This window comes from Dipodomys spectabilis, unplaced genomic scaffold, assembly GCF_019054845.1.
Source record: "Dipodomys spectabilis isolate Male_0828 unplaced genomic scaffold, ASM1905484v1 ptg000179l, whole genome shotgun sequence".
NCBI classification, from domain to species: Eukaryota; Metazoa; Chordata; class Mammalia; order Rodentia; family Heteromyidae; genus Dipodomys; species Dipodomys spectabilis.
The window spans coordinates 5,181,819-5,197,927 of NW_024870856.1; the positions used below are offsets into that span (position 1 = coordinate 5,181,819).

General features: G+C 37.0%; 1 protein-coding gene across 1 annotated transcript; it reads right to left on the reverse strand.

Annotated features, from left to right (window-relative positions):
- Positions 1–6,430: 6,430 nt before the first annotated feature.
- LOC122120968 (histone H2A-Bbd type 1-like) lies at positions 6,431–6,769 on the reverse strand. The gene has a single exon (XM_042695193.1). The coding sequence runs from the start codon at positions 6,767–6,769 to the stop codon at positions 6,431–6,433; it is 339 nt and encodes a 112-aa protein (XP_042551127.1).
- Between the last annotated feature and the right edge of the window lie 9,340 nt (positions 6,770–16,109).

Consider the following 16,109-nt stretch of genomic DNA (forward strand, 5'->3'; position numbering starts at 1 on the left):
AATTTTGTTGTCAACATGATGTACAGAGGGATTACAGCTACAAGGTAATGAGTACATTTCTTGTCAAACATTGTCACCCCATTCCTCGTCTTTCTCCCACTTTCCCTCCCCTCCCTACTCCCCCATCCACACACAAGTTGTAAAGTTCAGACAAAGGACAAAGGGTGAACCAATGCAACAGCGATACTCACATGAACTTTGAAGATTTTTATTATTTTGATTAAAAATATTACATTCAGAAGCTTTTCTTTCTGAGTGCATTTGTCTGCTTTTTGGGACTACAACAAAATGGCTGAAGCAAATGAGTGGAATTTAGCTCATCTCTTCAAAGGCTCAATCCATAGTCCGTTGTCCCTAGTGTTGTGGAGCCTGTGGAAAGGTTGTCAACATGGCAGGAGCACATGGTAAAGGAAAGTCACTCACTCTACACTGGCAGGAAAGAAAAAGAAGAGAGGCAGGGCCAAGAGTTCCACGTAGGCATCACTAGCATGTCCTGACCTGCACTAGGACCTGCCCTTCACCATCTCCCAATGGTATCCCAGCCATGACCGTAAGGGACCCTGGGAGACATTCAAAGGCTAAGCTATCGAGGTCAGGATGCGAAACTGTAAATTACCTTCACGGATGTCTGCAGCTCTGTTTGCAGTCAGTAGGTGTATTTACTGATAAACCCCTGACAGCTGTCCAGCAGAGGCGTGACTGCTGCAAAGGCAATGGAGACAGGTGCACAAACACCATGCAGACCATTCAGACGTCACGCCCCGACCACACCCCACGGTGAACTCCTGCCAGCCATTTCCTGGGCTTTCTTTTCAGTTCTGATTTTACCAGCTATAAAGGAGAGTTCCCTGCGATGGCATTCTCTCTGTTCATTAAGATTTTCCTTCCTTCAATTCTGCTGCCCCATAGACCGTGAACTAGTTAACTTGTTAAAATAAATATATGAGACAGTGATGCCCTAACTCACAAAATATCTTCACCAAAGAGTTCCCTATCAGTGTTGGTGAATAATTTCTTGGAAAAATAGTCATTTTTATGTGTTGACTTCCTGTAGGCATCCTTTGGAGAAGGCCTGACACCCTGTAGCATCCATTCCCAGCTTTGCCACTTGCATCCAAATGAAATGTCCTCCATATACTCCTGTGATTCTCCAGGAGAAGGTTTCAAAAGAATGATTGCATTTACTCAGTCCCATCGTTGTGCATCAATAGTCGTAAGGGATTCATAAGTCTATCAAAACTAAGGACAGAAACACAAATTTGCATGGACAGCAAAGCAGCAGAGCAACACAGGTTCCCCTCTGACAAGGAAATAACCAAAACTACAAAACATGAAGGAATTAGCGTATAAGTGAAAAACTGCAGCCTATAAACCTTAGGTTCAAATTTCCATAGCAGAATTATTTTAGTAGTAATAATTTTATTAAGAAAAAACACATGCATACAAGTATACAGACAGAGGGAAAGAGATAAGCACCTATAACCATATAAAGTATATATCTATATGTACATATATACGTTTCTATTACATTCACATCTGTATGATTCTGTTGTGCTGATCTATTATGTCTATATGTGTGTGCATATATATTATGCCACATATATGATAAATATATCCTTTATATCTACACAATGGAATGATTTTTTTGTTTAGTTTTGTTGGTCGTGGGGCTTGAACTCTGGGCGTGGACGCTGTTTCTCAGCTCTTCAATTCAAGGTGAGCACTCTACTACTTGAGCCACCATGTCACTTGCAATGGAATGGTTTATATCCATAAAGAAAATTGTGTAGAAGTAGAAATCACTATGTTGTGCAAGAAATGACAAAGGCCGGATGCCATGTTGTCAGGCAGATGCTGGGCCAATACCTCAAATAATGACATGTACATGTGGAAAGAGGAGGAGGAAGAAGACAGGGGAGAAGAGGTAGGTGCTTTGGGATGAACCTGTTTACCTCAGAAAGACTCCCCCACTGCTGTCCTGACACCCCCAACATAAAGACGGAATCACCACATGAACCGGGTCTCTGGGGATTAGGAAGAGAGACAACTCAATGAGACTGCTCTAGATCACCTGTAAGGGGGCGAGTGCACCTAATTTGTGCAGGACAAAGAACACCAAAGAAACCTTCTGTCTGGAGACATCTGAACTGTGTCAAAGGGTCATTCTACTATAGTCACAAAATCTAGTCTGCCTATGGCATAAGAACATTGGTTTTTACCGTTAGCACTATGGACATTTAGAATGGGTAGTTTTTAATTGTCAGTGGCTGTCTGGAGCATTATGGCGTGGCTGGTGACACCCTGGTCTCCACTCACTATTCCGCTACATCTACAGAACAAGAAAGGGTTAAATCAATAGGAGCCTTAGATTATCGACTAAGAGGATGGGAGAGATAGAAAGGAAGAATACAATGAACAGTATCCAACTTACAAGTAATGTTTTGCATAATGATAGTTTATTAAATGCAAGGAAAAAAATCTTTACAAAACACTCCATTTTCTTACATTGTAAATACCAATACATTCATTTTGCCCAATTTAATCATCAACCAAAAAAGCCTTCCCCTTACACTGCTTCATATCTCCAGAAGCAACGCTCTCCATCCAGAGACAGGCGAACTTGAAGCTCATGCTAACCAGTATTCACTAAACACACAGCAACCACACACAAGTTCCTGTAACTAACACCTTTTATGAACAAATTAATTAAACTATAAAATCCAGGCAGAAATCCAATCATTTTGGGTTAGAGTGAATCATTACAAAATCAAACAACATTTAACTTTACTCTTATGTGAAGAGCAATTCAAATGACTAGAGAGGGTAAATATATATATATATATATATATATATATATATATATATATATACTATATATATGGATTAATAGAAGTTTTTACAGCCCTAGAAAAGGACTAATAATCTCATTTAACCCCCATTTCCTAAAAGTTCTCCCAGTAAAAGAACGACAGACCCTTGTAAAGCAATGCACGATTTATAGAGAACATAGAATTTAATTGTACTGCAATAGAACCTGTGTAGCCTGGATAAGTAGAATGTATTTCACTATAGTATATAATTTAGAAACACAAATTTAAAATACAGTGGGTGTGTTACTATGCAAGTGTGTTAAAAAACAAATCCAGACCTCTGTTAATGCTCCACTCTTTCTCCTCTTCTCTATCACATATTGGAGACAGGGAGGGAGGATCCACCCCCTTCCAGGAAAAAAACATCACAAGAAGACATTAGCTGCTAGACACAGGTCTCCTGACCAATACAACTATGACAAGTAAGTCTCTGTTCTTCAAAATCACTTAATGTGTTACCTTGTAGCAGAAAAATAGGGATCAACCATTTCTTCATGTATTTAAATACACAACCACCTAAACCAGGTATGTGTCATAGAGCATCGACTGAAGATAGAAGAACATCAGTGAACAACCATCCTGTCACTTCAGTGATCCAAGAAGGACTGGCTTCACGGAATATGTGGGAAAATAGACACTGAAAATCGTGAGGAAAGTGATTATTTAAGTACACTTACAATCCTAGCTTCAGTTCACTGCCCAAGTCCATTTTAGTAGATAATGAAAAGAAAAAAAATTAAAAGTTTTCCAAGTTATCACAATAATTGTATACTGTAACAATGTATTACAGAACTTAGGGATACCACAGAAGATATGGCCATGACCAGAATAACAGAAGAGTCTCCATGAGAGAAGAGGCAGAGCACGCTGATGGGGGACACGTGGCTGTCTGTGGAGAGGCACTTGCTGAACTGACCATTGTCTTAGGTCCCAATTGTGGCAAACATGTATTGTCCCTTCTCTTAAAGGGCAAGGGCATGAGCCTTATTCATAGTTGTGTACATATTTAAGTTGAATAAATAGATTTTAATTTTCCTCATCTTCCCTGGGCCTTACTCAACTACAAATAAATGAATGAGCAAATTAAATCCATCATTTCAAATAAATAAACAATTTCCAATTTATTAGGTTATCTCTATTCTGTTGTCAAAAGCCATAATTAAAATCTATGACCTTGGGAATCCTCAACAAATATTTATTAAGTGAATAAGAGAAAGAGGACTTCAGTCCAGTTCTGTAGCCTAAATCATATGCTGCAAGATTCCGAATTCCAGGAAGATTTGTAATAGGAATCCATCAGTGAATCTCATTCTGAAGCTCCGGGAGCGGCAAGGCACTGCATAATCAAACAATTAACTGGAAATCAGTTTAGTGGTGTCCTAAAAGAAAAATTAAAATTTCCAGCAACATTTATTGAAATAAAATTTTGCAAACCCACCCCACAAATCCCTTAAAGAACACCACATGAACTGTGGATCATACAAAAACAGGCAGCCTTCAACTGGACACCTCTCAGATATGTATACATTGTGAGAGGTACACCCAAAAGCGCGCAGGGTGATCATTGAGTCAGGCCCAGCAACAACAGCATCATTTCCTCATTTAGATCTTAGTCCAGTGGATGAAAAAGTTCTTTTGTAATTTTGCCTGTGCGTGCTTCCTGATTTCTTAACCATATTACCATTTCCAATAAAAATCAAATGCTCTCCTCTCTTGAGAAATACATTTGTTAACAGCAGTGATGGAAAATATTTCTAAATGTGCACTCATAGCTATCACTTGTATTCTTCCAGCACGGTGATTATGACATTATCCTTTAGGGCAGTGGACTTGCCCTGCCTTCCTTTGAAATCTGGGTGGTCTTAGAAACACTACAACACTAGGAGACTTCTTCCTAGATTTCTTGGGATGCCCATACTTGAAAACAAGTCACTACGTTTCAAAGAATCCTTAGTGGAGCTTGATCTACTTGGCTAACCCCAGTTCAACACTCCATTTCCTGCCATCTTGGACATGGCTCCCCAATTACCCGGTAGAGTTACTTACCTGACACTGTGCAGGGTTATAGATAAGCTGTACCCACTGAGCCTAGGTAATGACATCTTTAACAAAAGTCACAATTACGTCTGTTTAAGAAGCTAGCAGGGTGCTTGTGACTCATTCCTGTAATCCCACCTACTCAGGAGGTTGAGACCTTTGGGATCACTGTTCAAAGCCAGCCCATGTAGAAAATTCCCAAAGATACTGTGTACAGTTAAGCAGTAAAAAGCTGGTGTGGAGGTGTGGCTCCAATGGTAGAGCAAGCAAGCTCAGATAGTGATAGACCCTTGGGTTGAAGCCCAGTACAGGCAAAAAGGAAAGAAGGTACTATTTGTAGTCATCTGTCCGTGTCATTGCCTGTCAAGTAGAAACACATTCCTAAGTAGTCAAGTTCATAGAGGAAAAAGTGTGTGTGTGTGTGTGTGTGTGTGTGTATTTTTCTTCTGCTGTGGGCTAAAGGCATTGGCCACGAATGAAATTTAAATGTATACACATAGCATAAAAATAGAAGAAACAGATGAATACTTATACTCTAAATGTAGGAAAGCTTTTTTGAATTTCAATCAGGAATATTTTTTAATCTCACTTTCAACATTTTACTAAGAGTTCATTGATGTCTTTGCAATATTTTATATTCTAAGATGAAAAGATTGAATTTTCTAGAAAGTTCAAATAGGTCATGTTGAGAAGGGGCAAAATGAGCAGAGTCAAAACTACAATGATCTGAGCTGCAATGTCAGTTTTTATGTGCAAAATTGCACATGAATTAATTTCACCAAATCCCATTTCACTCATGGATGACACAATGAAATACAATTGAAACCTAAGCCAAAAGTCTAATCAAACTTATTAAATGGAAAGTATGATTATGTCGGGTGGATTCTGAATATTCAGTGCTATGTGCATGATTTAATTAGCTAACATATCAAAGAAATCAATGTGACATTAAAGACTGGAGGTATGGCTCAAGTGGCAGAGTGTGTACCTAGGAGGCTGAAAACTCGATTTCAAACTCCAAGACAGTAAAAAAAAAAAAAGGATTAAATAAATAATGCATACCTTTCATATAGTTAAGGAGACTGCATGTACAATTTCATATAAAAGAGCATCAGCTATTCACCCAAGTATACATTAACCCTTTGATAGAGGGAACAAATGAGAAGACCATAAAGGCTGTTGACCGTAATCTCCACGCCTTTCCCCACACGGGAGACATCGCTGCAGCATTCATGAAAATTTCCGATCAGCAAGAGACTTCAAGTGTCACCACAGCCTAGTGGAAGAAAATTTGTTGTCTGAGACTTCCCCATGAATATCAAGAAGAGGTTTACATAAGGACATCATTTGTCTTCTCAGAAACGGCTTCCTGAGTTATGGGTTAAGTAGCATTCATGTTTTGGAAAAAAGAAGCATAACGCATGATTTTTCGGTGGCTCTGTGGTTTAATAAGCGTCTGTGGTGTGCGGACATTTCAGAGGACAGATGACGGTGTTGAACTCCCGCCAATGCGCCACGCAGTCTCAGTCTTTGGGCTTGGTCTTCTCACCACCTAGAGTTTTGATATTATAATTGAATTGCTTCTGGTTTTCTATAACCATCTTCACGTGATCTGGGGTGATGCGTGTCCTGCCGTTTCTGCGGGCCTCGTTGCCAGCCAGGTCTAGGATGTTGGACACCAGATACTCGAGGACGCCACTCAAGAATACAGGTGTTGAGGAGCTCAGTCGCTGGGCATAGTTATCCTCACGCAGGAACCGGTCCACACGGCTAACAGGAAACTGGAGCTCTGCTCTTGCAGAGCGGGTTACAGGATTTCTCCTAGACTTAGGCATGTTCTCACTTCTTTTAGTTCTAGCCATGATGTTTGCTATGTGTTCTTGTTAGCTTAGGCGATGTTTCTGCTCATCGGGACCTCTCAAATGACCAGGTTTACATCCAAGTACCTCCTTTGTGACAAGTTGCACTTTGTGATGTCACTGGAGACCACTGAGGTATGATCAGGCTTTGGTCTAGCAATGCTCTCCCCAGAGAAATTTGGTCACTCATTTCTGGACTCTGATTCTGAAGGAACTCTTCCAACTTGACTTTGATATTCTCCAAGAATCTTTGCTTCAGTGGAAAAAACTTTATCTAGGATGCAGCTCCAGGTTATCTATTGTGCTTTTCTGTTACCTCAGATTTTACGTTCTTCTATAAGCTCTAAGTCAGTGGTAGACATGGAGAACTTTATTTTTCAGAAGAAAATGTTACAAAGGGTCACTATGAAAACTCAAAATATTTGTATCTTCAAAAACCAAGAATCTTTTCTAAACATAGGAGTTTTATCCTTACACTCAATAATGTTAGTGCCATTGAAGATAATGCTTAAATGAATGCAATTAAATCAAAGGAAACAGATGCACTATCTCTGTGTTTACATTAGTTTTTAACACCACAAGGAATCTCACTTTTACTGTACTATATTTTAGCTTGGTTTCTGAATTTCACTTTCTCCTAAGATAAATGAAGTATTTGTTGAAGTACTTTAGCAGCTTTCTTATCAAGTGATATGTACACCAAACCCAGAGACACCTGTACACTGCTAACTGCACAATTACCACCAGGTGATGGCAAAAAATGGGGCAGCAATGATTTCATACCACAGCTCCTCACAGTCTGTTCGGCGCCTTGTGAATATGACTTAGCATCAGGAGTAGGATTTAGCCTCTGCTTGTGAGGATGGAAAGGGTGGTGGGGCAAAGAGCAGTACCAGGGCTGAAGGGAAAAGCTACTATTCCTATGCATTATTTTGAAATGGCTACATTAAGAGTCCATTGATTGCTACGTGAATGGCATCTTGCTTGTAAACAGTGGTATATTTTCTCATTTGAAAGAGACAAGGCGAGGAGAAAAAGTATCAAAGGAGAACTAATATTCAAGTTGTTTATGTTATTATTTCTACTCTGACCAACCATTGTAATGGATGTTTCTGTAAAACAATTACAAAGTGCATGAAAAGAAAATAAATGTATAATGGACAAATACCTTCATCATTCAGAATTCAACACAGTATACTTCAAGCACATACTTTTGGGATGTTCTATGTGAACACAACAAAGCTAATCACACTGAACAATCTTGCATAGCTTACTACTTAGCAGAAAAATCATTTAAGCTCAACTTTCAGTTTTTTTTAAACAAGCATACTCTGCAGCATTATTAGTAATACCCAAAAGTAACTTATCAGTCAAGCACCAGTGGCTTATGCCTGTAATCCTACTTACTCAGGAGGCTGAGATCTGAGGAATTGCTCTTTGAAGCCAACCAAGCCAATAAAACCCATAAGACCCTTATCTCCAACTAACCACTAGGAAGCAGTGCTGTGGGTCAACATGGTAGAGCACTAGCCTTGAGCAAAAGAGCTCAGGGACAGCGCCCAGATTCTGAGTTCAAGCCCCACAACTGACAAAAAATATATCATTAATAATGATGGTATATAGCATTTTTGGGATAAAATCACACTGAAAAATAACACATTTTCTCCAGTGTTTTTACTGAATGCTGGTGGAACTGAATCTGTTTGACAATTCTTTAGAAAAGGTTGAAAAGCCTTTGGAGGTCTGTGCACAGAAATTACGGGTCAACAATGCAAATTAATTCACATAGAACTTAATATATAGTATATACAGCACAAAAGATGTGGCACAAAAGATACAGAACATTCTAATATTTACCACTTACCAAAAGAAAAGTCATAATTTCACTCATTTTGTCAAATACCTTCACTACTTAATTTCACTTTCTCCCTAGAATAGAGCTTCCATCATTTTTCCTATTTTCAGCTTCTGCACAATTTTTTCCACAAAACAGCAGCTACCTCCATTAATTAATCACCTCATTATTTGACAGCGTGAGGATGATTTTCTGCAGGGAATTTGCTTCAATGAACTCTCCTGTACCACACTCTCAAGCCATGAGAGTTTAGTCCAAAGTTGTGCAAAACTGGGTCTCTCAATCTTTTCTCCAGATAGGTACAGTGAATGTCTCTGAGTAGTTATGTTATTGACTTGCCTTTACCTGAATAAAACTTGTTCTTTGAATCCTCTACAATCATAGGTTTGAAATTAAATCTTTAGATAGATAGAAATTGTAGTACTCAATACTTCCTGCAATTTGATGTTGTAGAAAAGCCTCTATAAGAAGACCTCCAGCTTACACACAGCCCATTCCTCCAGTCCCCAAATGCGGGACTTAAGAAAAAGTTCTTTTTCCAAAGGGTTGTTTTTATGAGTTCAAAAATACCTGCAAGCCAAGCACACAACTTATTTATTTTTTGTAATGGAATGTACCTTTATTTAAGGTGTAGTATATGCTATTCTTGTGCACGTACACAATATGAGGTGACTAATTAGTGCATCTATTTTCTTACATTGTGGCTTTTTTGTGTCTGGTAAGTACATTTAACTTACTTCTCACATTTTAGGTACACAGTGCACAGTAGAGCTCTGGTACTGGTTATTCTATATAACTGAAATCTAATATACTTTCACTAGTACCTTCTCATCTTTCCTCATCTAATTCTTTATTATCACAATTCTACACTCTGCTCCTAACAATTTCACTTTTATAGCTTCCATGTATACGTGAGGTCAAAGAATACTTTCTGTGTCTGTGTCTGGTTTAAAATCACTTAAAATGTCCTGTAAGTTCATACACTGTTCACAAATAGAATGACTTCCATTTTAGACTGAATATGGTTTATATATCCATATATGTACATGTTCATACATGTTTATATGTGTAAATATACTTATATGTATATACAAATGTGTATACATGTGTGTGCATGTATGCATATGTTCATGCATGAACACTTGTGTGCACACACAAACATACCTATGGACAAAACAAATTGAGAGTGAAGATATCTATGCATGATATAGATTTCATTTTCCTGTATATATACACCCATAAGGAACCTTGCTGGTTCCTAGAGTGGCTCATCTTTAAATTTTTAAGTACCTTTCATGTAGCTTTCTTTTTGCATTTCCACCAACAGAGTCCCAACATATATTAACTTTTCTATGAAAGGTATTTAACAGGTGTGATATAATTTTCTAATTGTTTCTTTTATCTGTAGTCCCTTGAGAACCAGTGATACTGAGTGTTTTTAGTATATACCTGGTTGGTCATCTGTGTATCTTCGTAGAAAAAAAAATGTCTATTTGCTACTTTGTCTATTTTTGAAATATTCTTCCTTATTTTGTATATCAACCTTTTGTCATGTAAATTATTTGCAAATATTTCTCCTAAGCCACAACAAGTTTCCTTTTCCATCTTGTTGGGTATTTATTTCATTAAACCCAGACATTTTAGTACAATACCGTTCCATATGTTTTTGCTATTGCTGGCTATGTCTGGGAGTCATAGCCAAATTACTGCTGGCACAAGTATCCCTCTGTGGTTTCCTCTGGGATTTTCATGGTTTGAGTCTGGTCTTCCTTCCGTGCATTTTAGCTGACTTTTGTGTATAGTGTAAGATAGCATGTGGTGTTCAATATCACTTATATATATGGATATCTAGAGTTTTCTCTGTTTGTTTTGTTTTTGTTTTGTTCTCCAAGGTCTATTTTTCCCCATTGGAGTTCTTGACACTTTTTTCCTAAAGTAATGGTCTATATACGTGGAATGGTTTCTAGGCTCTCATTTCTGTTCCATCAGTGTATGTGTCATTTTTACAACTATACTTAATTCAAGAACACACTTCATTTAAAGCAGAGATTATCATGAGTATATCACGAGTATATAACGTATACTCACATCTATTTTCTTCATTTAGCTTTCTGTAGAGCTCTTCCATTACAATTCAAGTATTTAGAATTTAGTTATATTTTATAGCATTTTTTTCATTTAATTTTATTGTCAAGGTGATGTACAGAGGGATTATAGTTAAAGATAGGTAGTGAGTACATTTCTTGTCAAACTTGTTACCCCCTCCCTCATTTTCTCCCACTTGCCCTCCTCCCACACCCTTTTGTATTTTTATGTGCAATATAACCAAAATCATGGTAATAAATGAAAAAGTAGCTTGTTGAATTTACAACCTCTTAGACCATGAGTCAAATGAGGTGAAGTAGCTCTAACATTTAAATTGATGCATATTCTGAAAAAAGTATAAATAATAATAAAGTTAATCTAATAGTTTAAGCAGTTAGATATACTTACTAATATCAATTTTGTCAAGACATAAGTTGTTCAACGTCTTAAAAAGTTACTTTTAGAATCATTAGGGATAAGTATTTATCAATATGTAAGCCAATTAAAAGATCTTGAATCTATTCCTTTTATTTTAATCAAATTGCTAACCTTACATTTTCATAGATATCCCACGATTTTATATCATTGCTTTAAAACATATCTCTATTTTATGAATGTTGCCATGATGATTTTGTTTTTAATGATACAATTTTGCCTTAAGCCCAAATATATTGTGCCTAACAAAGGAAACATACATTTATTCATTGGTACATTTCCTTAGTAATATCATCAAAGCACTAGTTTGCCAAACTTCCTTATTGTGATGCAAGTAGTTTTGCCAAGAGAAAAGAAAGCCAAGGTTTTGCTGAAAATCTGCTCACTGATGGCAAATATTCAGAATGAATGCATTCCATTTGCTCACTAGCTCAATTTGAAATGTTTATGTTCCTTAGATTTTTTTCCAGCTTCTCAAAAGTTTCCAGTCCAGCCCGGATGATAGAATGCATCCAGTCGGAACAAACATAGATGTGCAAACCAGAGCATATAAGAGGCAAGGCAGCCAGGCTCCTCAAAAGGAGCAAAGTAACCTTGGTAGATGCTCTAAATTATTTCCTTCTCTTTTTGTTTTCTCACGGTGGAGAAGTGGATGTCGCTTCTTACCTGTGCCTGAGTGTTCAGTATACATGCATCATCTCTCCTGGCTCATCTAACAAACTGCTAAGTTATGAGCTCTGCAGGGCTGAGACATTCCTGTTTGAGTTGGTTGAATGAACTACAGAAAGAGGGCACAGAAGGTTTTTACTAGCATAAAGAATAGCAGTTAGATTCAATTAACCACTTGTCAACTGCTTGAGGTTACTTAATCTTTTCTATCCTCACTGCATCCTCAGAAAGGCTGGAGTTGCACCTAGAGGTTAGTCAAGTAGAAAGATAATTAGGGCATGGGTAAGAAAATAATGATATGCTTCATTCAATTACAGATTCATTCATTCATTCAACAAGTATTTACTGTCCACCTAACCTTGTCCTAAGGATGCTCTGATGGAGCAGAAACTAGTAAAAGCTTGACTTAGCAGAAGATTATATCTCAGTATACAGGGACAGAGACCAAATAAGCAAATTCATACAGTATGTGCGAGGTGATTGCAAGTGTTTTATTTTTTAGAAAACTAAAATGGTGCAATTTGTAGGTTAATAATTTAGAGACTTGTCAGGAAACTATATGCTATTAATGTGAGTTTGAACAGGCTTGTATAAAACAAGCTAACTTTTAGGGAATGTCAGGACCCAGGGACTTTTACTGAGGGCTGAAGTTATGAGGACAAATGTGGTGGCTAGTCTGTCAGCTTGCCTGGTTGTGTGGAGTCTCATTGAAACCCTGATTTTGATTGTGTCTCTACAGTGATTGTGAGATTAGCAGTTGACAGATGAAATAAAATTGTCTTCCATGAGACATTAATGATACTTTTCATAAAGAGTACTGATCAAGACAAAAGCTTCACGGAAGATGAAAGGAAATTAAAGACAGAAGTGGGGGCTTTCCACTTCCTTGTTCATCCTGTACCTTTACATATAAATGCATGTAATCTTCCACTTCCAATTTTTCATCCTAATGTAATATTTTAACTCAAAATACTGTTTATATTTTGCAGTGTGCTTACAGTATCTTTTGGTTAAAGTATGGGAATCATGATAAAATAGTTGTTGGTCTTACAAATGTAGTTTCTACTACCTATAATAAATCCAAATAACTTGTCCATTAGCCATCTTTATCTGTATTTTTAATGATGATATAAACACAAAAGGTGAAATTTCTAGAAATTCAACATTATTTATCACTAAGCTTATAATTTTTTCCAGGAGATTCAAATTAATAATTATCTAGGCAATATCCACACATATTCATCATAATTTTATCAATTAAAAAGTTCAAAAATACACATTTATAAAATGAGGGAGAGATTAAAATAAAACCTCACATAAATAGAGATTTATATGGTTCTTCAACATCATATGAAAATTATCCCAGAGAGGTAGCCACACAAATGCAGCAACAAAACTCAAAATTACTGTAGAAATAATATGATACTATTCAAAATAGAATGTTCTGCAAGAATGTGATTTTTTATTTAAAGAATCTGATCAGCCTCCATCAGAAAGAATGACATTGCCCCATTTGTTAGGAAATGGAAAAACTTGGAAAAAATTATATTAAGTGAAGTAAGCCAGGCCCAAAGAAACGTAGGTCCCATGGTTTCCCTTATTTGTAATATCTAGTATATGTATGAGTCAAGCGGAAAAGGTCAGATAATGTGATGTCAGGAAAATGAACACTTAGATGTGTATTTTAATGTTTTTTTCTTTCATGCATGTGTTTCTAACACATTTATAAGATTATCTCTTTGTTGCTTTGTATGTCCCTCCCCCACAGTATAACCCCTGCTTTCACTATATTTGATGTCAGTATAACTTGTGGAGGAGATGGGGAAAAACCAGTTGTTTAAGGATACAGGTGGACCTGTTGCAACAATGAGAAGTACAAGTTGTCATGTCCAAAACGAGCTTTACAACGTTGGTGGGGGGGGGGGGGGGAGGAAGGAGAAGGATTGGGATTAGGGGGGGAGGGGCGAGGCTGGGAAGGGATGTGAAGGGTAAACAAAGGAGGAGGCTGCAATGCTTGGTAAGAAATGTACGCATTATCCTGCCCATGTAACTGTAACTCCTCTGTACAGTATGTTCACAAATAAAATTAAATTTAAATTTAAAAAAAAAAAAGAATCTGATCACTTTTAGTATAATGTATGCAATGTTTTACTCAGAAGGAAAATTTCAACTTTACTTTTATTAGAATGCACAAATTATTTTATATAAATTCACTGTTTTGCCAGAATTATAGTTTTGTACAGTTTAAATAAAAATGGGCCAAATATTTTTTAATGTTACAAAAAAAGAAAAACTATATATTTTAACGCATTCGAATACACTCAACTTCACAATGGCCGGAGATAAATAGATGCTCTGTGCAACGGGAATTTTATAGTAAAATAGAACAACTCAGCAAACATCTGTTCATAGTTTAATCTCTTGGAAGAAAGGATACACAGAGCACAATTTCCTCCTTTTGTGTTCTCTGTGTGTTTTCCCTGGTGAATGTGAATGTGTTACTGTTAGCCATGAGACAGATGAAGGAAAAGACAACACACAATATGAACCTGCATTAGACACTGCTAATTGCACCTCAAATATATTTGATTGTCATTGTATAGGACTTTGATAACATTCTTTTTCTCAATAAAGAAGAGTTATGTTAACTAAAAGAGAGCTTTATGATAAGTGAATGTCTCATTTGGGGTAACACTCAAATATGTAAGCACCAAGCAAAAACAACCTCCAAAAGCCATTCCACAGCTTTTAAAAATCTACTATCTACCTTAACAAAGAACATTACTAAATAGGCTTAGCATTGTGAACTCAATATTCTTACTGAGTGATAAAAATAAATTGTACCCAAGATGGGTGAGATTGTTGAAAGGGGTGACATTGATCAAGATATATTACATTTCATAAACTGCTTCGTTAAATGGCAACTCCTTTGTTCAACAACTTAAGATGATAATAAAAAGGAAAAAGAACCATAAAAAATATATAAACAAGGTGTTACATATATAGAGGGACAAAGTTATATAAGGATTTTTTAAAGCAAGAGAAACCCAATGAAATGCAATCATTATTTTTTTTTTATTTTTTTTTATTTTTTTTTAATTTAATTTTATTTTATTTGAGAACATACTGTACAGAGGGGTTACAATTACATGGGCAGGATAATGCATACATTTCTTACCAAGCATTGCAGCCTCCTCCTTTGTTTACTCTTCACCTCCCTTCCCAGCCTCCCCCCTCCCCCCCACCCAATCATACCCCCCCACACGGACATTGTAAAGCTGGTTTTGACATGACATTTTGTACTTCTCATTGTTGCAACAGGTCCACCTGAATCCTTAAACGACTTGTTTGTCCCCATCTCCTCCACATGTTATACTGACATCAAATATAGTGAAAGCGGGGGTTACACTGTGGGGGAGGGACATACAAAGCAACAAAGAAATAATCTTATAAATGCATTAGAAACACATGCATGAAAGAAACAAAAACATTAAAATACATATTTGAGGGTTCGTTTTCCTAACATCACATTATCTGACTTTTTCCGCTTGACTCATACCTATACTAGATATTGCAAATAAGGGAAACCATGGGACCTATGTTTCTTTGGGCCTGGCTTACTTCACTTAATATAATTTTTTCCAAGCCTTTCCATTTCCTAACAAATGGGGAAATGTCATTCTTTCTGATGGAGGCATAGAATTCCATTGTGTATATATACCACATCTTCTTGATCCATTCATCTACTGAGGGGCATCTGGGTTGGTTCCATATCTTAGCTATGGTAAATAATGCTGCAATAAACATAGTTGTGCTGGTAGCTTTAGTGTGGCCTTGTTTGTGATCATTTGGGTAAATGCCCAAAAGTGGGATTGCTGGGTCAGGCCGAAATTTTCTGAATAGAGACCCGGAAACACAACAAATCAAAGAAAGGCTGGACAAATGGGATTGTATAAGGTTGCAGAGCTTCTGCAGGGCAAATGACATAGCTAGCAAGATCAATAGAAAGCCCACGGATTGGGAGAAGATCTTTACTAGCCATACAACGGACAAGGGTCTCATATCTAAAATATACTTGGAACTCAAAAAATTAAACCACCCAACAACAAATCCTCAAAGAAACAACTGCCCAATAAGTAAGTGGGCAAAAGACTTAAAGAGAAGCTTCTCTGAAGAAGAAAGAAGGATGGCCAATAGACACATGAAGAAATGTTCAACATCCCTAGCCATAAAAGAAATGCAAATCAAAACAACATTGAGATATCACCTCACTCCAGTTAGAACAGCAAAAATCAAGAA

What these genes read in the sequence shown, in the direction of transcription:
- LOC122120968 (XM_042695193.1), bottom strand. Translation starts at nt 6,769, where the DNA reads ATGGCTAGAACTAAAAGAAGTGAGAACATGCCTAAGTCTAGGAGAAAT.